This window comes from Chrysemys picta, chromosome 7, assembly GCF_011386835.1.
Source record: "Chrysemys picta bellii isolate R12L10 chromosome 7, ASM1138683v2, whole genome shotgun sequence".
Lineage (NCBI taxonomy): Eukaryota > Metazoa > Chordata > Testudines > Emydidae > Chrysemys > Chrysemys picta.
The window spans coordinates 60640339-60664722 of record NC_088797.1 but is presented as its reverse complement, the minus strand read 5'-3'; the positions used below and the strand labels follow the sequence as shown (position 1 = coordinate 60664722).

The 24384-nt window shown below is 45.8% G+C and overlaps 1 protein-coding gene across 1 annotated transcript in view; it reads left to right on the top strand.

Moving 5' to 3' along the window:
• FRMPD2 (FERM and PDZ domain containing 2) overlaps nucleotides 1-21748 on the top strand; it is a 161744-nt gene extending 139996 nt beyond the window's left edge. Inside the window, exons 45-50 of the mRNA XM_065553623.1 lie at nucleotides 7317-7465; nucleotides 12137-12227; nucleotides 14007-14341; nucleotides 18426-18641; nucleotides 18885-18947; nucleotides 19516-21748. Of these exons, the coding sequence (XP_065409695.1) occupies nucleotides 7317-7465; nucleotides 12137-12227; nucleotides 14007-14341; nucleotides 18426-18641; nucleotides 18885-18947; nucleotides 19516-19596 (935 nt within the window). The 3' untranslated portion in view covers nucleotides 19597-21748. The remainder of the gene's footprint in view (nucleotides 1-7316; nucleotides 7466-12136; nucleotides 12228-14006; nucleotides 14342-18425; nucleotides 18642-18884; nucleotides 18948-19515) is intronic.
• Nucleotides 21749-24384: the final 2636 nt, after the last annotated feature.

The window sequence follows — 24384 nt, the reverse complement described above, 5'->3', positions numbered from 1 at the left end:
AATGGGATTGGTGTTTCTGCTTAATATTAGGAATAATGCTGGAAAGTTGAATCCTCATGTCAGGCGCAGCATCAAGTCTATTCCTATATTTGGTTTTTGTTGCAGTATAATACAAAAATCCGTCTCACACAAATAAGTTGTAGCAAAAGGAAGGAGCACTTGAACTGCACGTTTAGCCACATTAGGGTACTCTTCTATTAAGCTGCTCCAAAATTATTAAGCGGAAGATCCTTAAACTTTTGTTTCAAATCAGAGTCAGAAATTAAGTCAATTAGGCTTTCATAATCGTGCGCAGTAAAGCCGACTGGTTTGGCTGTAATTACAAATGGATTTCGAACCCAAACATTATCATCAGTAGTTGTAGGAAAATATTCTAATTAAGAGGCCTGCAAGTCACATAAGTGCTATAAAATGGTGCTAGAAACTTCTTCATGGACTGTAGAATTTATTTCAGACAGAAATTCATGTACTGTCGGGAAGCAATCAAAGTTATTCTGTTCTACAGAAGATGCCCAGAATTCCAGTTTCTTTTTTAACGACGAAATTTTATCCATTGTAGTGAAAATGGTCATTCTTTCCTTGCAGTGACAGATTAATTTCATTTAATTTTGCAAAAATATCTGCAAGATACGCAAGTCTCATTAGCCATGAGGAATTTGTCAGACAGTCATTACATTTTCGTCCTGAATTATCTGAAGTGAAGAATACGAGTAGTTCATTACGAAGCTCAAAAAGCCTCACAAGCACTTTTCCTCTGGATAGCCACCTCACTTCCGTATGTAAAAGAAGCGCTTTGTGCTGACTACCCATTTCCTCACTCAAAATTTTAAATAACCTGTATTGAAGTGGTCGATATTTGACAAAATTGATAATTTGTACTGCTTTATCAAGCACAATTTTCCGATATGCTGGTATTTTTTTAACTGCAAGTGCTTGTCTGTGTAGAACACAATGGCTCTTACTGCTTTCTGGTGCCACACTTATGATTTGCGTTACAGCTCCCTTCATCTTCCCGATCATTGCCCGAGCACCATCAGTACATACCTCAATACATTTTCCCCAACTAATTTCATACTTTCTGATAAAATTGTTGATGCAGTTGAATATTTCTTCTCCAGTTGTGTTGCTTTGCAGAGATTCACATAAGAGCAGGCCCTCTTCAATAATATTGTTAAATCTATATCGGACAAATACTAGTAGCACAGCAAGTCCTGAAATGTCAGTGGACTCATCTAGCTGCAATGAATACTCATGGCAAATTTTCAGTCAGCAAACTAGCTCTTTTTCTATGTCATCAGCAAGATCTTTAATACGGTGTGCAACAGTATTATTTGACAACTGTACAGCAGCAATTTTTTTACCAGACTGCTCACTCAACATGCACGTTACAATATCTTTTGCGCAAGGCTTGATAAGCGTTTCTCCAATAGTGTGAGCTTCTCCGGCAAGCGATATACAGTAACTTACTCAATAAGATGCCTCTGTTGCACTTTTGTTGTCTGTTTTAGCAATTTTAATCGTCGAAAGTTTACAATTTCAAAGGAGTCACGCTTGCTCTTGAAAAATATTATATCTTTGTCTTTGTATTCAGCATGCTTCGTTTCCAAATGCCTATGAAGTTTAGCAGGAGCCAATGAACTGTTTGCTAGTATTTTGTTGCACACGACACACTGCGCATCAGGAACATCTTTATTTCCAACACATGTAAAACCGAAAGACAAATAACTTTCATCATACTTTCATTATGGTCTTTTAACACCTGCTTCTTCTTGTTTTTTGATATACTTCGATGGAAATTCTTTCACCTTGGATAACTCACTAGTACTAACAGATTTTTCGGCAACAAAAGACTGCGATTGTTCATCCTCACTTTGAAGTGTCACAATATTTTGCTCGTTTATTTCGGCCACAGTTGGAGTACCAGAAGAACTTGCTTTTCATTTCAAAGTTCCTTCTTTTAGCCACAAATTCATGGTAATTAGGTTTAGTAACAATATTTAGAAATACTGATTTTTGTCAAATTTTGTTTGTCACAAATATTTATATTGTTTCAAGCAAAGCTAGTTTAGTTGTACTTATTGCACACACGGTAAAGACCCACAGGTTTGAACATGTTGAGTGAATGTTATATTCAACATGGCATAACGAGAATGGTGTGTGCATACCACTGCAGTTCGCGCAGCCTCGAGCGGAAGGGGTACAACGTCACTAACTGAAACGTGCCCGAAAGGGGTAGACGTCAACATGCTTGTGTGCCATGTTCTCTTTACGCCATGATATTCAATACGAGATCTATCAAACTGGAAAAAGAGTTTTATGTTAAATTATAGTCATTCAAAAAGAGTTGTAAACTATGCTTCAAATATGCCAAATTTAAAATTAAAAAATTTTTAAAGACCCTTTTTTTTTAATTATGATTCTTTCACGGAACACCTATTCACATCGTGTTCCGCGGAACACCGTTTGGGAAACACTGCCCTATTTAATCACCTCGACTTGCAATCATGATTTTGTCCATTAGAGGGCAGTGGTACACATTCACACTAGCCAGTTCTATACATTGTTTTGCTGAAAGAGATGTAATAGAGGTTAAGGCCAGAAGGGACTATTAGATCAATTAGTCTGACCTCATGTATAACACAAGCCAGAGAATCTCATAATTGATTCCTGCAGTGCAGGGAATTATTATTTCCTGCTGCAGAGGTGAATACCCTAGCAGAACCTCTGGGCAGTTCTTTTAAAAGGACATCCAGTCTTACTTTAAAGACTCCAAGTGAATTATTACATTTATGATTTATTTAATGCAAAAGGAAAGGTTCTATGGGCACCATGGAAGAGTTACAAATTATGCACTAATTTTTTCATCTTAATTTTAAATTAATTAGTTTCCAAGGATAAATACAGTAATTCACCTGAAAGATAATATCACACAAAGTGTGGAGAAGCACTGAAATGAATTCCAGTACAATGCTACAAAATTCATACTGGCCTTTTAATGCTCAGGGTTACAAGAGGACCGGAAAATCTTGCAGAAAACTTGATCCAAAAACACAAACAGGGACTACTGAAGGAAACAAAAAAAGGGGGAAAGAACCAATTCTAATTTAAGGTCTTGGTCCTGCCAACACTTAAACATATGCTTCATTTTATGCATGTGAGTAATCTCCTTGAAATCAATGGGACTGCTCATGCACTGAAGTTAAATCCTTTGGTGCATTAGGGGCTGAACCTGTCTCCAAAGGCCTCAGAAGACCCCCTAGTCACAGCAGGACTCAGCCTTATCTGTCTTGTGAGAAGTTCAATTGCTCCTATGCCAAATACAGAAGAATACCTTGAGCAAGGGATGGTGATGATTGAGGGCTTGTTAGATGAACACTTAGTTGATTGCAAGCTGGGATGTAAATTTACAGCGCACTAGCATGCCATGCGCTAACTGTCCGTGTGGACCCTGCTACCACACACTAAAAGTTCCTAGTGCACTTTGACCTACTGGTCCCTTAGGCTAGGTCTACACTGGGGGGGGATCGATTTAAGATACGCAAATTCAGCTACATGAATAATGTAGCTGAATTCGACGTATCCTATTCGACTTCCCCTGCTGTGAGGACGGCGGCAAATCGACCGCCGCGGCTCCTCCGTCGACGGCGTTTACTCCTCCTGACGAGGTGGGAGTATGCGCGTCGATTCGGGGATCGATTTATCCGTCTACATGAGATGTGATAAATTGATCCCCGAGAGATCGATTTCTACCCGCTGATCCGGGCCGGTAGTGTAGACCAGCCCTTAGACTCCTAGCTGCGCCACTCCAGGAGTATCTCAGACACTGCTGTAAGGTGCAGTTTCCACTCAGCTTCCCTTTCCTCTGCAAAAGCAGTAATTTGCTGATGGATAACTTTTCACCAGCAGCAGAGTACGACACGCCCTGTGCAGGCTCAGCTCTGTCGACTGGTGCATAGGGGCACATAGCCAAAACACCATCCATTTCCTGCCCACTTGATTTTATGAAAGCATTTGATAGTGTCCACAGAGACGCCTACTGGAAGATCTTGAGACAATAGGGAATTCCAGCAAAGATTATTACTTTGATTAAAAACTTTGTGCTGCATCTGGACACAAAGCAGAGACGCCAAATGGTTTAAGATAGTTTCTAGTGTAAGGCAAGGTTGCGTATGACCCCCCGCTTCTCTTCTGCATTGTCATAGACTGTGTGACGAGAAAGTGATGGCTGCTGCCGAGAACGTGGGCATTGCTTGGGCAAGAGATGAGCTGTGAGACTTCAGTTTTGCAGATGATCTAGTGATATTGGCTACCAACTTGGATGGAATGAAAAGATTTTTTATGAGCATAAAAGCAGACACTGCTAAAGTGGAATTTTGTATCAGTAAGCAGAAGACCAAGGCCAGGGAGATAGGAGAGAATGCTGTCAATGCAGGCGGATTGATAAGAGTACAAAGGAGTGGATGACTTTGTCTATCAAGGAAGTGCTATATCTGCTGAAGGCCAGCTCGCTGAAGAAGTGAAGTCAAGAATCAGTAAAGCTTTTGGATGCTTTACCCATTTATCAAGCATCTGGAAGAGTCAGAGGAGCTGACACACATACAACGCTATTGCCCTTTCAACACTACTGTATGCCTCAAACGTGGCAGCTAGTGGGAGTACACAACAGCGAACTGAATGCATGTGTGACAAGATGGTCGATATAGTATGGAGGCTAAAATACCACCCCTTACCCCTGCTCTTGGGGCACCAAGGGCCCAACTAGTGGCCCAGGAAGGTGGTAAAGAAGGGAAGCGGGGGAGGGGTCTGGGTTTTCTCCTCACTCTGAGTCCCAGCCCCTCTCAACCCCTGCAGGCTCTTACCTTCTTCTCCCTTGGGTGGGGATACCTTCAGTCCTTAAACGCTGGGGGAGGGAATGTCCCTCCCCTGCTGGGGCAGGGTCTCCCTTACTCCAGTTTTCTGTTCTTCCAAGTCTAACAGCACACCTCCAAGCTCCAGTCCTTCCTCCTTCCCCCTGACTGCCTGAAGCAGGGGGTTTTATTAGGTTTCTAACAGGGCCTTAATTGATTACAGGTGCTCCAGTTAACCTGTAGCAACCCTCCCTAGTCTACAGGGAACCACGCCTTAATTAACCTAGGGTTTATATACTTCCCTTCTACCACTTCCCACTGCTCCCTGGCCCTCCTGTATCACAGCATGTCACCAGTACTGTTTGAGACGAATTCGTTGGAGAAATTGTGTGACCAATGTGGAAGTGCTGTGCTGCACGAGTCAGCAGACTGCAGACTCAGTAATTAGACAGAGATGGCTTCTGTGTCATCAGGCCATCCCATGGCAGAAAAACAAGGTATATCTTAGACTGGTTTCCACCTGGAAAGGAAGAGAAGGTGTGGAGGACAAGGAATGACCTATGGCAGGACAATTGAAAAGGCTGCTGCCATCATGGAGACAATTTACGATAGAGTCAAACACCTTACTCCAGATTGACAGCAATGGGAAAAATGAGTTGCCTCATATACCACTAGACACAGAAGTCTAAGTCTTCCCTGCCTACTGCCCTCTCCCTTGGTCTGGGCTAGGACAGTAAATGAGCATTCAGCAACTACTAACTTCTGTGTATCTAGACCCCAGGTCACACACAGAAGTGTAAACGGTATTTACTCCCCAGCACAGGTGCTTAGTCCAAGTCATGACCTAGCCTTGAAATATTAGGTCAAATCAAGGCAGGGTCCCTCAATTTCAGTATATGCAGACCATATTAATAAAGACAAGCCACAGAGTAACTCACCTCAGCATCTCTGGTTCCAGTGTCACCAGCGGTCTGAACATAGACTCACTGTATTGTCGCACGAGAGTTCAAATAGATCAAATGTGAGTCTTCATATTCCATTGACCTAGCAGTGTTTCATGTAAGAATATTTGACATTTATGCAGGTTTTTTAACCATTTACCCATGTGCTCAATGGACCACAGTCTCAAATTGAGACACCTATCTCAGGTAGGGCTACAACCAATAAAAATTAATCTTTGCTTTGGTGCAGCCAACTTGCTGAAAAATTGTAAGCCCTTGAGTGGGAGGGAAAGGTAAAAATAGAACATGATATATTTCCTGATTTGGGGAAAAAAGTTAATGTACAGTGATTATTGCTAGAACCAGGAAAGTGACCACACTAATCTGTAGAACAGGGATCGGCAACCTGTGGCATGCGAGCCGATTTTTGATGGCACGCGGCGGGCTGAGCTGCTCAGCCCGCCGCCGCTCTGCTGTTTCCGCCGCCGGCTCCTGCCAGCCGGGGTCCCACTGCCGGTCCACTCAGCACCCGCTTCTGGCCTGGGTGAAGGAACCCCAGGCTGGCAGCGGGCCGAGACCCCGGCTGGCAGGAGCCAGCGGCCGAAACCCCAGAGCGGCGGTGGGCTGAGCCGCTCAATTGCTGCTCTGGGGTTCCGGCTGCTGGCCCCTTGCTAGACGGGGTCCCTGCTGCAGCCCCACTCACCTTGCTTCTGGTTGGAGTTTCAGCGCAGGCCCCCTGCCAGTCAGGGTCCAGGCCCCCGGCCCTGCTCAGCCATACCAGCCACCAGCTTCACTCACCTCAGCTGCCGATCTGGGGTTCCAGTCGCTGACCTCCTGCCAGCTGGTTAACAACTAATCACTCAGAAGCCTGTGTGCAACTTAAAGTATCCAAATACGTGCTAGACATTGGAAAGCTCACACTAAACTGATAAGATTTTCATTTTAATTTAATTTTAAATAAAGCTTCTGAAACATTTTGAAAACCTTGTTTACTTTACATATAACAGTAGTTTGGTTGTATAATATATAGACTTATAGAGAGACCTTCTAAAAACTGTTAAAATGTATTACTGGCACGTGAAGCCTTAAATTAGAGTGTATAAATGAAGACTCAGCACACCACTTCTGAAAGGTTGCTGACCCCTGCTGTAGAAAGTAGAGGATTTACAGTGAAGATGTGGGTGGAATCTTTTGCACCAGTTTAAGCAGGCATTGAAGTATACAGTTCTGCAGTAACATTGTATTTAGTCTAGGCTGTGTTTAGCCACTGCACGTGGCCATGAGCTGCAGTGTTTGGCTCAAGATCCAGCTTCCATGAAATTTGGGGGTTTAGATACAGGGTTTTGACTTATGCTTGTGTCAGCTGGGAACATAAACGAGGTTGAGAAACTGCTTCTGGATTCTGCTTCCAAAAAGTAGGTGGCAAAAGGCACTGAAGACTAGCAATCCCCTCCTTTTCAAAGCCAGCAGTGTGTGCGCATTGCACTACAAAAATTAAACTCATTCCCTCTTTATTGTCAATGTCTAGGCAGAACACTTGTTTCTGAAGACGAGCTGACTCAGCTGACTCACATTATGCCATCGCTGACTGGGGTAGATCTGAGGTCTCGTCTCAGAGTTCTGATCCAGAGCCTTCGGAGGCAGATTGAAGAGCAAGAGATCCTGAAAGAGTTTGTGGTGAGATGTGCTGCTTGGCTTTTGTAGGCCTAAGTGTTTGGCACAGCTGGGAAAGTGAGTTGTATGTGAAAAAACCCAATCTCTCAAGGATTAGCACATCCCCACTGGTTGGAGGAGAGATCTGTGGGTGCGGGTGCTCCTTTCTGACTCCATTGGGTCAGGGAATCACTCCCAGCTAGACTATGACCCATGATCTGTGCTCAGAGGAGATCTTCCACATGCAGCTCTCCCTCTTTCCATGCAGGGGAGGGCTCAGTCACCTTGATGGCCTTTTCCCTATGTCCCTAGACTCTATTGGCTAGTGGGTATTTGTACATCTCCAACTGACACAACTGGGAATCACCTTAGGTGTATTAACTTTTTGGCAGAGCACTCTCAGATCTGATGTGCTGTTGTGTTGGGGGGATTCCAGGGGTGGCATCAGACTGAAGAATTCCTGACTATGCTCCCAGGGAGCAGGATTAGAAATCGATCAAAGGAAATACTTTGTTACACAATGCATGATTGACCGGTGGAACTCATTGCTACAAGAGACCATTGAGGCCAAAAGCTTCACAGAAAGATGGGAACAAATTAGAGAAAGTCCAGAGAAGAGCAACAAAAATGATTAAAGGTCTAAAAAACATGACCTATGAGGGAAGATTGAAAAAATTGGGTTTGTTTAGTCTGGAAAAGAGAAGACTGAGAGGAGACATGATAAATGTGTTCAAGTACATAAAAGGTTGTTACAAGGAGGAGGGGAAATAATTGTTCTTAACCTCTGAGGAAAGGACAAGAAGCAATGGGCTTAAATTGCAGCAAGGGAGGTTTAGGTTGGACATTAGGAAAAACTTCCTAACTGTCAGGGTGGTTAAGCACTGGAATAAATTGCCTAGAGAGATTGTGGAATCTCTGTCATTGGAAATTTTTAAGAGACATTTAGACAAACACCTGTCAGGGATGGTCTAGATCAGGGGTTGGCAACCTACGGCACGCGTGCCAAACACGGCACGCGAGTCGATTCTGAGTGGCACGCAGCTCCCTGCCGCAGTCCCAGCCCCCAGCTCCCCCGCCCACCGCTCTCCCCTGCAGGGGCAGGAGGCAGAAGCTTGGTTCTGCAGCAGCCAAGCTTCCCCCCTCCCCCACTTCTTCCCCCAGCATGGTGCTTTCCGGCCCCTCCTCCTTTCCTTCCCTGCGCCAATCAGCTGATGGCCCTAGCGAGGGGGAGGGGGAAGAGCGGCAGCGTACGCACAGCTCCCTAGAGGATGCAGAGAGGTAGGGACAGAGCCTGAGGGAAGAGGCTGGAACAGGCATATCCCTTCCAGCCCCCTGACATGAGCCGCTCAGGGCAAGGGGCTGGGAGCACCCCCATGAGCTGAGCACCCCAGCCTTCTGCCCTGCACCCCCCACCCCTCTGCCCTGCACCCCCCCCACCCCAACACACACCCAGCCTTCTGCCCTGCAACCCCAGAGCCCCATCCCTCTGCCCTGAACCCCCCCACACACTCAGCCTTCTGCCTTGCACCCCCCATGCTCCCAGCCTTCTGCCCTGAACCCCCCACACCCCAACACACACCCAGCCTTCTGCCCTGCACCCCCCATACTCCCCAGCCCTCTGCCCTGAACCCCCCCACCCCAACACACACCCAGCCTTCTGCCCTGCACCCCCCCAGCCCCATCCCTCTGCCCTGAACCCCACACACCCCCAGCCCTCAGCCCTGAACCCCCCACACCCCAACACACACCCAGCCTTCTGCCCTGCACCCTCCCCAACCTCCAGCCCTCTGACCTGACCCTTCAACCCCCCCCCACACCCAGCCTTCTGCCCTGAACCCCCTCCCCCAGCCCTCTGCCCTGACCCCTGAACCCCCCTCCCCCCCCAGTCTCGGGTCCCAGCTGCAGGCCCTGATCAGCCCGCTGCTGGCCTAGGTGAACAGAACCCCAGGCTGGCAGCGAGCTGAGCAGGCTGGTGGCGTAAGATCAGCATTTTAATTTAATTTTAAATGATGCTTCTTAAACATTTTGAAAACCTTGTTTACTTTACAAACAATAGTTTAGTTATATAATATAGACTTATAGAAAGAGACCTTCTAAAAACGTTAAAATGTATTACCGGCACGCAAAACCTTAAATTAGAGTGAATAAATGAAGACTTGGCACACCACTTCTGAAAGGTTGCCGACTCCTGGTCTAGATGATACTTGGTCCTGCCATAGTGCAGGGGACTGGACTAGATGACCTCTCAAGGTCCCTTCCAGTTCTATGATTCTGTGAATTCAAAAGACGATCAGACACTTCTGTGGATAATAAGAACATGCAAAGTTACAGTAGCTGGGATAAAAATGATAAAAGTTATAAACTCTCCTGCTTCAGAGCATAAGCCAACCATTGACCGATGGGGGCTAGGCATAAACTTCCCTTACGGACAAGTTATTCTGTAATTGTCTGTTACAAGGTTGGACCTTCCTCTGAAGAATCTGGTAATTGTCCTTGGTCTCCTTGGTAATTCCTATTTTATATGTTCCTTTGTTCCTTTTACCGGCTGTCCAGCTCTTGCCGTCCGGTAACAAAATCCCACCAACACAAAGGTGTTTGACAGAAGTGTGTAGTGTTTGCTAATCATCCCACAAGCCCAACAGCCTCTGAAGTTCCTATCTATCAATGACTCAGGCAGGAGGGTGCCCTAGGTCACTCTTGGCCATAGTGTCCTACAGCAGCTATCAGCTGAGTCCTGTGTGTCTGGTCACACATTCAAAACCAGTTTGCATTTTGTCTGAATGAGGCCTGGGCCCATGGTACCCTTATTAGAGCTCAGGCTTTGGCTTCAGCCCTGGGTGTCAGGGCTCAGGTTACAGGCCCCTTGCCCAGGGCTGAAGCTCTTGGGCTTTGCCCCCCCCCACCCAGGATGGCGGGGCTCAGGCAGGCTCAAGCTTCAGTCCCCCATCCTGGAGTTGTGTAGTAATTTTTATTGTCAGAAGGGAGTTGCAGGTGGGCATCAAAGAAGTTTGATAACCCCTAGTGTAGCATATAAGTTGATAGGGTGTAAGTAGGTATTGGGGAGTGCAAGTTGGTGTAACTCTCGCCATGGCGATAAAGATGTAGAACAGGAAAAGCAACTAACAAGTAAGTGCAAAAAGGTGTCAGAGAAACTACTTTCACTGACACCTTCCTGTTCTTTGTTGTGTCTGTTGTATCAAGTTAAACCTTATACCTTCGTACAAACAATTATCATCACGTAAATTACACTGCCTACCTTTGAATTGTGCCCTATACATATCACTTCCCCCATCACTGAAATGCAGCCACCGCTGGGGTGGAAATGCGACACCTGCTCTGTGCTAGCAACTACAAGCGTTTCTTAGGTCAGGAGCTTGTTCATTATCCATGCTGGAATGTGGCTGAGACACCAGAATGAACACACCCTTCACCAACACGCCAGGGGATCTTTAATGACATGTTGTCAAGGCTGATTCCCCACTCTGGCACTTTGAGTGCAGAAGATGGGGGCCTGCAAGGATTCTAAAAATTAATACTGGCCACTCCAGGCTTGTATTAAACTCCCAAGGTTACAGCTTTTCTCTGACCTTGGATTGGTAGATGCTGCCACCACCCAAGTGCAGAACCCCCTTGAGAGCCCAGGAAGGTGCACTCTCAAGCCCTTTCACCCCCCCCCCCTCCAGGGAAGAGCTGAGAAAGAGAAAAAAAGGAAATAAGCTGTTGCGACCAGCTAATTAATCAATATATGCACAAACCTCTTAAGACACAAAAATCCAATTCTGTTCTTAAAAAAGATAAATTTTATTAATAAAAAAAAAGAAGAAGAAAGAAAATACATCTGGGAACTCAGGCTATTGCTAGACTTTAAAAGAGCGACTACAAGGATTAAGCACCAAGAATAGCTTTCTTGAGGTCCATCTTAAAGGTTACAAGCAAAACCAAAGCACCTGGGGTTAGCAGAGAGAAATCCACAAGCCATAACGAAATAAAATGGCTAAACGTAATCGTGCCTTCCTAGACATTTCCTGATCTACTTACATATCTGGGGTTTTAAATGAGTAGTTTCTAGGTATGATACTGATGACTTTTTGATTCCTGGCCCAAGCTTCTTACAGCATAGCTGCTGCCCTGTCTGCCACTCCCAGGAGAACAACAGACAGACAGACAAAGGGGAGTCTTTTTTCAATTTTAAAAAGTTCTAGCCTTCTCATTGGCTCTTTTGGCCAGGTGCTAACTCACTTCCTTTTCCCTATGCATAGCAATGAGACTTTTTAACCCTTTACAGGTAGGGCAATTAGAGAACAGCTACTAAGGGGGATTTTATAGCTGCTGGCTGGCTGGGTGTCCATAAAAGGGAGCTAGCGGCCCCCCTCCCCCCCCGCCTTCATTTATCACACTCGCGCTCAGGACCTTGTTTGAAATCTCATGGGAAATCCCTGGAAATACTCACTCTTGGGGGCTGAAGGATGTCACTGGGGGTCTCAAAGTATTTAGAAGATGGGAAATGAAAGTGCCTTGCTTTTGGGCCTCCGTCCTACCTGAAAATATAGAGTAGGGCGTATTGAGTGTATTCCAAACAAAACTCTGTTTCCTAGTCATAGGTCACATACATTGATGGCGAGTCCTAATGCTAACCCTGCAGCTTTTCTTTGGAGGCAGGAAATGAAGTGTCTTGATTGTCTACCTTTGATCTAGGCTTTAGAACACATGAAACCGCTCGATGGCTGCCAAGTTGGGAAAGCGCCAGAAAACCGGGAGAAAAACAGATACCGAGATATCCTTCCATGTAAGCAAGTACACTAACGGACCTTAAAAAACACTTGAAGAATACATGGGAGCCAGGAAAACAGCTGGTAGGCTGAGTTATAGCAGGCACATCCAGCCCCTCCTCTTGTCATGGTGGGCTCCAGAAACAGTGGAATCTGGTACACAGGTAGTGGGTAGAATTGGTGGGGTTCATGCAGGAGGTTTGGACCCCTGCTCTTCCCCTCTACAGTGCATTTTTGGGAGTAAGGCAAGAGTAAGGCCAATGAATTTGCTGCTGTCTAGATTCCCCAGACATTGTTCCCAGGCGTGCAGGAGAGGTGGGAGGTGAAATGTGGGATTTAGTCCCTTCTCTGTCTCCATAGAACAGAGGTGGGCAAACTATGGCCCGCGGGTCACATCTGGCCCGCAGGATCGTCCTGCCCGGCCCTTGAGCTCCCAGCCCAGGAGGTTAGCCCCCTGCCCCTCCCTTGCTCTCCCCACTCCCCCACAGCTATGCCGCCATGCGGGCAGCGCTCTGGGCGGTGGGGCTGCGCGCTCCTGCAGGGCAGCGCTGCAGCATGTCTAGCTCCAGCCAGGTGGCACGGCTGCCAGGCATGCAACTCTGAGTGTCATGGTAAGGGGGCTGGGGCCAGAGGTTTGGATAAGGGGCGGGGAGTCCTGGGGGGGGCAGTCAGGGGACAGGGAGCAGGGGGTGGTTGGATGGGGTGGAGGATCGGGGGGGAGGGGCGATCAGGGGATGGGGAACGGGGGTTTGGATAAGCGTGGGAGTCATGGGGGGCCTGTCAGGGGGCGGGAGTGTGGATGGGGAGGGGACAGTTAGGGGACAAGGAGCAGGGGGGGTTGGATGGGTTGGGAGTTCTAAGGGGGGCAGTCAGGGGGCGGGAAGTGGGAGGGGGTGGATAGGGGGTGAGGGCCAGGCTGTTTGGGGAGATACAGCCTTCCATACCCAGACCTCCATACAGTTTTGCAACCCCAATCTGGCCCTCGGGCCAAAAAGTTTGCCCACCTCTGCCATAGAATGTCTTCCTAAATTTTGCACAGGAAGATTTAACCCTAACTGTAATGGCTGCGCTTTAAAGCCAGTCAACTGACTCTGATACAGTGGAATTCTGTCCCAGCATGATGGAGGCCCCCAAAAAGGGGTAAAATTCTTTCCTATTTTCCCAAGCATCAGAGAACATATATTTTCTGATCCAACCTGCAGACCCCAAATCCCCATTGATCAATCCAAGCAAGGCACAAAATTGGTTTCACAACCAATCGGAGCTGGCTTCTGGAATGAAGACTTGATTGCCACAGCAGAATGTTCACTATTAACAGAGCATTATGCCATTTTCATTTACACACAGACCTCTTTGTAATCTGTAACAATGGGAATAAAAATACAGGATATGTTGCATTGCAGTGTTCTGTAATATTGGAGAAATATTACAAGTTTTTTAAGTTCCCTGTGTTATAGAAACTTTATAGTATCATATGGTACTGGTTCAGGTAACAGTAGGGTGAGCTGCAGCGTTTTGGACTATTACCATAGGACCCTGTTATAAGACTTGTCAGATTGTGACAGAAGTGCATTAAAGAAACAATATAGTTCTTAGCAGAAAGAGATGAATCATATAATACGATTGTAGGAATTGCCTGCTAACAGGGATATTAGTGCTGTTTGGCCAGCCAAATATCACTGAGATAACATTCAACTGCTTGATATTCAAGCTCCCCTTAGATCCTAGATAGAGACATGAATTTGGATCTCCAGCTGAAATAGCAAAACTTCAGAGGACTTTTTCTTTCTGTCCAGATGATGCGACACGGGTTCCTCTTGGAGCAACCAGGGGCTATATTAATGCAAGTTACATCCGAACGCATATTGGAGAAGAGGAACATTTCTATATTTCAACACAAGGGCCTCTGCCTTGCACTGTGGCTGATTTCTGGCAAATGATTTGGGAGAATGAGTCAGATGTGATTGCCATGATGACGAAAGAAGTGGAGCTTGGAAAAGTCAAGTGTCACAGATACTGGCCTGAACCTCCACAGGACTCTCTAGACCTCAGTGAATTCCATCTGAGGCTGGACAACTGCCAGATCTTGGAATATTTTATCATCCGAATAATAGAAATAATTAACAAGCAGGTAAATTAAAAATATTTTATTGTATGCCTGAAGAGGGGGACTCAGACACTACGTATTGTATCTCCCTGGCAGTATTTAGAGCAGCGTTGAGTACGTTTCTTCTGTAGCATTTTCTGGTTATTTTTCAGCTTTATCAAAACCTGAATTATACGAGTGCACATAGAGTGGATGATTTTTCCTTAGCTCTGTGCAGAAACAGTAGATCTGACCCTGCAGTTTTCAGGACAGGGACTGAAGGCCTTTAATGGCAGTGGATGTTGAGGGCACTTGCAGGATGTGCTCGGATTAGAACCTTTATAAATCTGTGTCCTCAGTAAGGACAACTGTGGGGATTGGGGGGGCGGTTCTTTGGCTGCACTGATGGGCAATCCACACTCAGTTCAGAGAAGCAGCCACGTGTGATGTCTAGGGCCTTACCAAATTCGCGGTCATGAAAAATGGATCACGGACCGTGAAATCTGGTCTCCTGATGTGAAATCTGGTCTTCTGCGTGCTTTTACCCTATACCAGGGGTCTCAAACACGCGACCGCAGGATGCCTGCAGCCCGCAGAGTTATTTCCTGTGGACTGCCATAGGTGCCGACTCTGTGGGTGCTCCGGGGCTGGAGCACCCACAGGGAAAAATTAGTGGATGCTCTGCACCCACTGGCAGCCAAACTCCCCTCCCCCCAGCCCTCCCTCAAGCGTGCCGTGTCCCCGCTCCTCTGCCTACCTCCTAGCGCTTCCCACTGCCAAACAGCTGTTTGGTGGCGCTTAGGACTTTCCAGGAGGGATGGGGGAGGAGCGGGGACACGGCGCGCTCAGGGAAGGAAGTGGAGAAGAGGAGGGCCGGGGCGGGGATTTGGGGAAGGGGTTGGAATAGGGGCAGGGAGGGGGCAGAGCTGGGGTGGGGACTTTGGGGAAGGGATTGGAATGGGGATGTGGAAGGGTGGGAAGATGCAGGGCAGGGATGGGGCCTCATGGAAGGGGTGAGGTGGGGGTGGGGACATTTATGCTCTCATTATAACAGGAGAAGGTGCTTGTTTGACAGCAGAGTTGGGTGAACTATTCAGTCATTATAGCCTTCTTCCTGTTTATGAATTGTCTGCAAACATGCTAAGATTTTTATTAATTAAAATTAAATTCATGCATTGGCTTAACTTCAGCGTCTTAAATAAGATACATTCAAATTCAGGTACTCTATTGTACATACTTAAATAGAAATCCTATAGGCTATAAAGGTCGGCCAGTTGTTGTTTTGTTATATATTTTTTTTAAATGCTGACCATATATCAAATCCTGAGATTCAGGATTTTTACTCAGGAAAAATGTCACTTGTGCAATATCCTGCAATACACCAAGTACCAGCTGAACATCCTAAATTCCAGTTGGGCATGCTCAGCTCCTCAAAGGATCTGTCTCAACAGGAGTTTGCCAGATTTGTCTCTAATTGTTTAGAGTGAAATCCTGGCTCCACTGAAGTCAATGTATGGACAGCGAATGTGGGGAACTTCTGTATCACACTGAAGTTAGATGGCTGAGTCATGGAAATGTTTTGAAGCATTTTTTTGCTCTTAGCGAGGAAATTGATTCCTTCATGAAAATGAAAAACAAGGAGGTTCCACAGCTTGCTGATTCCACTTTTATCAGCAACCTTGCTTTTCGAACAGATGTAACTCATCACCTGAATGCACTGAACTTGAAGCTTCAGGGTAGAAAACAGGTGATAGCACAGATGTATGACAGTGGTAAGTCATTCAAAATCAAGCTTACTTTGTGGGGGAAACAGCTGACTGCTGGCAATTTGGTCCATTTCTCGATTCTGAATTCCTTAGGAAAAGTTGAACCCAAATCCTTGAAAGAATATGCAGATATCATTTCTAACTTACGCAAACAGTTTGATGTGCGGTTTAAAGATTTCAAGGCACTTGAACCACATTTTCAACTTTTTTCCACACCATTTGCTGTGGAAATTGACAATGTTGCAGAGGAAATGCAGATGGTGTCAATGGAGCTTTAGTGTGATACCATTTTGAAGCAGAAGTATACAGATGTTGGAATTCCAGAATTCTACCGGTTTCTTTCACAAGAAAGATTTCCCATGTTATTCTCTGCTTCCGCAAGGATAATGGCAATGTTTGGAAGTACAGATATATATGAACAGTTCTTCTCTTCCATGAAGATTAACAAATCTGTGTTAAGGTTAAGGCTCACTGACAAACATTTGCAAGCAACACTGAAATTGGTTTCGTCTCAGGATACCAAATCTAATATTGATGCTCTGGTTGATGCAAAATGCTGCCAGCTAAGTGGCCAAAAATGAAATGACTGTCAAAATTAGCACTGACTTTTTGCATTACAGTTTTAAAAAAGTTAATACACTGACTTTTAATAGCATACAATATTATTCTTAATTTTTTTCATTTTTGACTATACTTTTGTATTGTATGAAAAGGTTTCAGTGATGCGGCCCTCGGGCCAATGTACTAGTCCTCATGTGGCTCTTGTGGTGATTTGAGTTTGAGATCCCTGCCCTATACTATACAGATTTCATGGGGGAGACCAGCGTTTCTCAAATTGGGGGTCTTGACCCAAAAGGGAGTTGCAGGGGGATCGCAAGGTTATTTTAGGGGGTGTTGCGATATTGCTCCCCTTACTTCTGCACTGCCTTCAGAGCTGGATGGCTTGAGAGTGGCAGCTGCTGACTGAGGGCCCAGCTCTGAAGGCAGCGCCCCACCAGCAACAGAACAAAAGTAAGGGTGGCAATACCATACCATGCTATCCTTACTTCTGTGCTGCTGCTGGTGGCGGCTCTGCCTTCAGAGCTGGGCTTCCGGCCTGCAGGCGCCACTCTCCAGCTGCCCAGCTCTGAAGATAGTGCCACTGTCAGCAGCTGCACAGAAGTAAAGGTAGCAGTACCACAACCCCCACTTACAATACCTTTGCAACCCTCCACAACTCCTTTTTCGGTCAGGACCCCTATCATTACAACACCATGACATTTCAGATTTAAATCGCTGAAATCATGAAATTTATGATTTTTCAAATCCTCTGACTGTGAAATTGACCAAAATGGACTGTGAATTTGGTAGGGCTCTAGTGATGTCCAAACATTTGGAGATTCCTGAATCTGCTGGATGAGAACAGGCTCTTGGCCAAGATGTCCAGTCCTTCCTGCTTCCATTTGGCATAGAAATACAGTTAGGGTGGTCTTCCCAGGACATTTCACTGTCTGCCCTAGCCAGAACCATGAGATGCAGGGATCCCATGGGGTGGACAAAAGTTAATGGAACAGTTTTGAGCCCAAAAGGTTCATTTTGAGTTCTGGGTGAAGGTTCTGGTGAAGGTCTTTTGTCCAAAGTACTATTCCCATTATCCACGCCTTCAGTATCCCAAGATGCCCATTATGGCTGCTAACAGTGATAGGTATTATGGAAAACACTGAAGTAGAGATCTCTACCTAGCAGTTGTTTGTACGCTTGGTGAACACATTTAGCTCATTACCTTTGAACTACGGGCCAGATTTACAAAATCAGTGCAGATGCCCAATGCTCAAACCATGAAGAGGAGAAGTAGACTGTGCCAAAGAGGCTGATCTCATTTACACTGGCATAAGTAAGATCAGTCACTGACCCATGGAAGCCTATTTATTCTTCTTTAATGCCTGTGTGAAACCTCTGAGAGCCCAAGGGTGCTTATACAGGTGCAACAATGTATTACTGCTGAGGAAATCAAAGTGCACATCAGACATTAAATGCCTGTTGAGCAGGAAGGAAAAATGATTACTTGAAATAGAAATTTTAATACTTTTAACATTTGGCCAAAGTCCTTACAAAGCTTCAGGATATGGCTTGTTATAACTTGTAGCACTTTCATAGCCCTTCCTATCTGAGGATCTCAGAGCACTTAAAAATATTAAAGCACCACAGTGTCTCTGTGATTGTTTAGAATGGTTAATCCTAGTCTCTCCCTATCTGTCTTGAAAGCAGAGTCTCTCTTTCTTTATTGCTTATTCCACGTGGGAAGCCACAGTCCTTAGTTTTCTCGTTGACTTTACAGGAGTAACTCCTAAATGAAATTCACATTGGTGATTGCTCTTTTCCAGACAGGAGAGAGACGCTTTGTAAAACACTTGCAGTTTACCACTTGGCCAGATCACGGTACTCCCAGACTGATAGAGCATCTCGTCAAATTCATTCGCTACATGAGAAAAATTCACCAGACGGGCCCCATAACGGCCCACTGCAGCGCTGGGATTGGAAGGAGCGGGGTTCTGCTTTGTATTGATATTTTGCTGAGCTGCATTGAAAAAGATCTATGTGTGAGTATATCTAAACCAAATCATTTACCATGGGTTTATTTGTGAAGGGACACCAATTCGCCCCAGGTTAAATCAACTCAAGTCAGTTTTCGAAAGGAAATGGTATTAAGTTCTGATTCCTGTTGAGTGTGGGGACAATAATTAATACTAAAGCAGGGAAGGAACAACCTTACACTTCCCCATCAAGCATATTCTTTTTAATAACTTGGCCTGCAATGAAATAACACTGTTCTCTCCTGACAGTTCAACATCAAGCAGATAGTGAGAGAGCTGAGGCATCAGCGATTTGGCATGATTCAGACCAAGGTAAGGTCTCCACCTTGAGACCAGGCCAACTTTTTCTAACGTCCCTGATTCAGCAAGGCACATGCTTCACTTCTATTGAAGTTCATGAGACTTAAATATGTACTCAAGTTCTCTACTGAATCGGAGCCATAAACAGAGCTTAATTTGTGCCAGGGCTTGCGAGGGCTGAGCCCCGCCACCTCTAGGCTTGGCAGTTCATAGCCTTGGCACCGCTGGGCTTGGCAGATCAGAGCCCCGGCACCTCTGGGCCCGGCAGTTGATAGCCCCGGCACCTCTGGGCCTGGCAGTTCAGAGCCCCAGCACCTCTGGGCTTGCTGCATCAGTTCTGAATGTAATAAAATTGCTTGAGTCCCAGTACCTCTTTCATTAGAAATTAAGCACTGACCTTAAGGCTAAGGAGGACAGAATGCAAGAAAGTGGGTGGGGGAGGGGAAGGAGGCTCTCCCTAAGTTTCATGCAGCCCTAGATTATATTCATGTTACAGATGTGCTCCCAAGCCAGGCAGTCTTTTCTATGTGTCTACGGAATGTAACTGGGTGACTCCATGCTGTTTTCTCCACATGTCCAGGACCAGTACCTATTCTGCTACGAAGTAGTGCTGCAAGTGCTGCAGAACATTGAAACCATGGAATCCCATCTCCTCCAATAAGAACCTCTGCTATTGCCGCTCGTCTTGGAGACCCCCCTCTTACTTGAGACTTATTCTAACGGGCTGTCAGACCAGCATGGACAGGCGCTGTACTGCGTGCACTATCTCGCTTGTCGCGCTGTGTTAGGAAATGTTGATTTCTAAAGCATTTCTAAACCAGCATAAAATAGGTTGGTAAATTATTTATACGCTGGCTCACTGGGTTGAGAATTGATCAGCATCACTGGTAAGTTGCCACAGAGAGTAATTTGGATGTTCTGCGTAACAGCATATTGGTGGCCAGGAGAATGACTTTGGCTGGTGGCTAGGAAGTAACGTACCCAATCATGGACTGCAGCTGTATTCAGTTAGCTTTAATATCGGAAGGGCAGCTAGGAAGCTCTGAGACCATGACTGTTTCAAGTTGAAGGTCAGTTGTCTCTCCTATGTCACTGTAGACTTTTGCTCCTGTATTTTGAATCAATATTCTCTGCTCCCAGTGATGCTCTCAAGTGGGGGTGCCAATTCATTTGGTTCTGGTTGTTTGAACAACTTAGAGCTATTTTCTGCCATCATTCTAGCTTTAGGGCCCACTGCCATTGGTGGAAGTTTTCATAAATAAGTTGATGGCAGGACATGACCCCAAAGCTCTAGTGAGCTACTTTCAGAGCAGGCAGAGCTCCAACAATTGGAATGGATGGCGGTTTTCCCCTAGCAATATCAGCTATGTAGATATCATTAGCTCCTTTCATTCTGTACCCATGTCAAAAGGAAAGTATTACTAAACCAGCTCTGTGAGTGTGTGTATATAGAACTGTCACACTAAACGTGCAATTCTTCCCTTCCCATTGATTTGCTATCTAATAGTCCCTTATTTAGGGCCTGATCCAACTCCAGTTCAAGTTGATGGAAAGCTCCATTGATTTGGGGGGCAGGGGGGTTGAATCTGGTCCTTAAGCAACATTAAATAGCTCTGTTGTACTATACACTTTTTTGTGAAAGCTGGTTCTCTTTCTGAGAGTTCCAGTTTGAGCAAATCTCTCCTGCTTTCCCCTCTCCTCCAATTCATCCCATGAGACTGAAATCTGCATTAAACTGGAAAACTCTCTGGGATATCTTACCTACCTCACAGCCTGGGGCATTGTGGGGGTTCATTTGTTCATGTTTGTAAATTGCAAACTACTGCTATGATATTATTGTAACTCGTTTGCCTAGAGGGTTATATTTATGGAAGTAGAATTATTAGCAATGCAACAGAAGATTACCTTCTGTTAAAAATAGGCAACACAATGGTGAAATATATTAACAGCAATGTGTGTATAAAAACTGCTTCCTTGACTTCAAGACAGTAGTAATATTAAGAGATATTTGCATACAAAGCCACTCTGCAAGCTACAAGATAATAAATACTCTTGTTTCATTTTATTATGGATCAGAGTGATAGATTTATGGCGGAAGAGGAATATGGCATTAAATACAATTTAAAAGTCTGACTTTCAGAAAAATGCATCCTTATAAAGTTCTTCTAAGATTCCATGTCAATTTCTCCTTGCTGCCCCCAGCTCCAGTGGGCTAACCCAAGAGTAACGGAGAGTAAAATTTACAGTGTAAGCCAGACGCTGATTCAGTCACAGTGATAGAACTCCTATTAAGTTATTGGAGCAACTCCAGATTTACACTGCTGTAAATGAGAACAGAACCTGGTGTTCTATCTTGAATTAACTGAGTTTGAGCCTTCTAGAAAGCATTACTCTCCATGCATTATGAATTTGTTTTACTCTCTGCATGCTGCATCTAGAGTAGCCGTTATTTGCACAGATTTGTCAAGCATCGTTAGCCAAGTGTTCATAAATCTGTTTCCTCTATTGGGTTTTGGCCTTTCACTTTGGTTTTATTTACTGCACTGTACATGTATTGCTATGTAAGATAAAATTGCACAACCTAATGCACAATTCACTTTTTGTACTAAACTGATTTAAACCAGTTTCGCAATGGAAATGTTTTGGACTTTGTACAAACATGGCTGTGAACCAACCTATTGGACTTGTAAAGACAATCCTGGTGGTAACCTGTGTTGCTCCACTTTTTACACATGCATCATCTTTGCAGCTGTTTGAACATATAAATGTTTCCTGTTTTACAGAGATATTAAAATAAGAGATGTTTGACAAAACCAGCTTGCGTTTCATTTCAGTCTCTTGCTATGAAATAGATATAATAATAGTAGAGTTTAAACTAGCAACAAGAGGTTTGGGAGTGATATAAGCCCTCATGCCTTGGGGCATAAAACAACTTCTAAATCCTGGGGGTTAGAAGGAAACATTCTAGCTCTGAGGGTAGTCAAGCAGTGGAACAGGTGACCTAGGGAGGTTGTGGAATCTCCGTCACTGGAAGTTTTTAAGAACAGGTTGGACAAACACCTGTCCGGGATGGGCCAGGGATACCTAATCCTGCCTCAGCGTGAGGGATGGTCTAAATGACCTCTTGATGTCCCTTTGAGCCCTACATTTCTCTGATTCCCTGAGGGCATACTGTCCTACATATGCCCCTACTGTGGCATTTCTTGTACCTTCCTCTGAAGCAGCTGCTACGGCCACAGTCCGAGACAGGATGCTGGACTAGATGGATCTGGATCTAATCCATTCTGGCAACCCCCGAGTTCCTACGTTGTCAAAGATTGATTCCTCAACATCTTAACCTCTGAGACAAGTGCTGTAGTAATGGGTCCAATCCTGCCATCTGTACATAGGCAAAATGTACTTTAGTGTTAGGGCTACACCGTTCTACAGAGTTGGTCTTCCTATCCTCTGGGATGCTTAGCATGGACAGCATGGCGGGAGAGAGCTATCCTTCCAGAAAGCGCAGTCTGAGGTACAACAAATGGCCATCAGAACTAGAACAGAAAATAGGGCCTTGTTCATCGAGAGACCTAAAGCCACTTCAGTTAATACTATGCACATCTAGACAGGGCCTGTACTGCACCTCCATTTGATGGGACATCAGCAGAGTTGTTGGCACAGGGTCGATGCTGCAGAGTGGGCACCTGCCAGGGAGCGAGAGAGGGATAATGTGGACACATACTGAGCAAGCTGCAAATGGCCAGGAATAGATTGTGAATGCAATCAGCTGGGGTCAGAGAATGCAAAGGCATAGGCACAACCTGTTCATGTTTGCTGCTCATGGTGTTCAGGGAGTGGAGGACACAGCAGCCCCAGACGCCCGCTAGGTGCCAGAGAGGGGAGACCTGAGGAGGAGTAGCCCCGGCGGTTGGAGGAGTACACATTGCACCCTTGTAAAGGGTGCAGCAGAGGCTGCTGTTGTTTACGTTCCCCCATTGCTCCCAAGGGCATTGACGCACAACCTCTCCTCAACTTCCTCCCTCAACATGGCTAAAAGCCAAGCTCAAGAGAGGATGGATGGTCCAGTGATTCAGTGACTAGCCACTGGGCTCAGGTGACCTAGATTCAATTCCTTGTTTTGCCACAGCTGTCCTGAGAGATCTTGTGTTGCACACCCTAGTGAGCATCCCCTTCCAGCTACGGACGAGGACCCCTGGGAGGGGAATATCAGCTTCTGTGCTCTGCGTCCCCTGGAACGTTTCAAGCTCCTGGAGTCTCAGTAGACTGAAGCACTGGTTCCTCTCTGGCGCATTTCATGGGCTCTGACTCTGTGTGCTAACTCCTCCTCAGAAACATGGTGCCTCAGCCCACCTGCACCAGTGATCTCCTACTTAACCCCAGCCCTCTCCCAGAGCTCCTCCCCCACCCCCCCAAGGTGGGAAGCATATGGCTTACTGTTTAACTCTCATAAGGGCGTGCGGTAGCTATGATGCAGTCAACGTGCGCACGCTTTGCACAGTCTACCGCCTTTCTGCTCTTTTATCCTTCGTCCTGTAAAGCTCATCAGAGTACAGCTCATACAAAATAATACACATCTGAAACCACCGTGGCCCTCCCTTTGCAGCTCACCCTTCCCCGGTGAGTCCTGGGGGGAACATCTGGGCCCAGGAAGGCAGGATGTGGCATGCCAGCTGGTCTTTCTCTCCCTCACGGAGCCTCTGCCCAGCTTCTGCTCTTGCTCTCTCCTGCTCCTCTCACTAGCTCTTCCTGTCTGGCCCCTGTTCCTGTGTGTTTGTTTATTTAAACCCTCCTGGTCTCCTGGCCTTTTCTGGTCTCCTCCTGGTAACTTTCCACTGCTCCTACCTTTCCCCCACCCTTCAGGGGAGTATGCTTAGCTCATTTTTCTAAGGATTCAGCTGCTTTTTTAGCATAACCTTTTGTAACGGTTAAGTGCTGTCATGAACCTTAACTATTTCCCATTGTGTTGGTCTCGGGTGTATCTGCTACAGGACCTGGAAACAACAGCAGATCCTCATACATGTAGGCATTCATGACAGAGCAGATTTCCCAGTATCAATCAGAATTCATCAGTTGACCAGATACAGCCCCAATTCATCACACTGTGGCCAAGTCACTTAGCCTCTCTGGGACTCTGTTCCCCATGTGTACCATGGGACAGTATTTCCCTACCTTATAGGTCTGCTTGCTGTATTATTAGGGGGAGGGATAGCTCAGTGGGTTGAGCATTGGCCTGTTAAACCCACGGTTGTCAGTTCAATCCTTGAGGGGGCCACTTGGGGATCTGGGGCAAAATCAGTACTTGGTCCTGCTAGTGAAGGCAGGGGGCTGGACTCAATGACCTTTCAAGGTCCCTTCCAGTTCTAGGAGATGGGATATCTCCATTAATTTAAAAAATAATAATTATAATTAAAAATTATGAGGTGCTCAGATACTATGAAGGTGTGGGCCC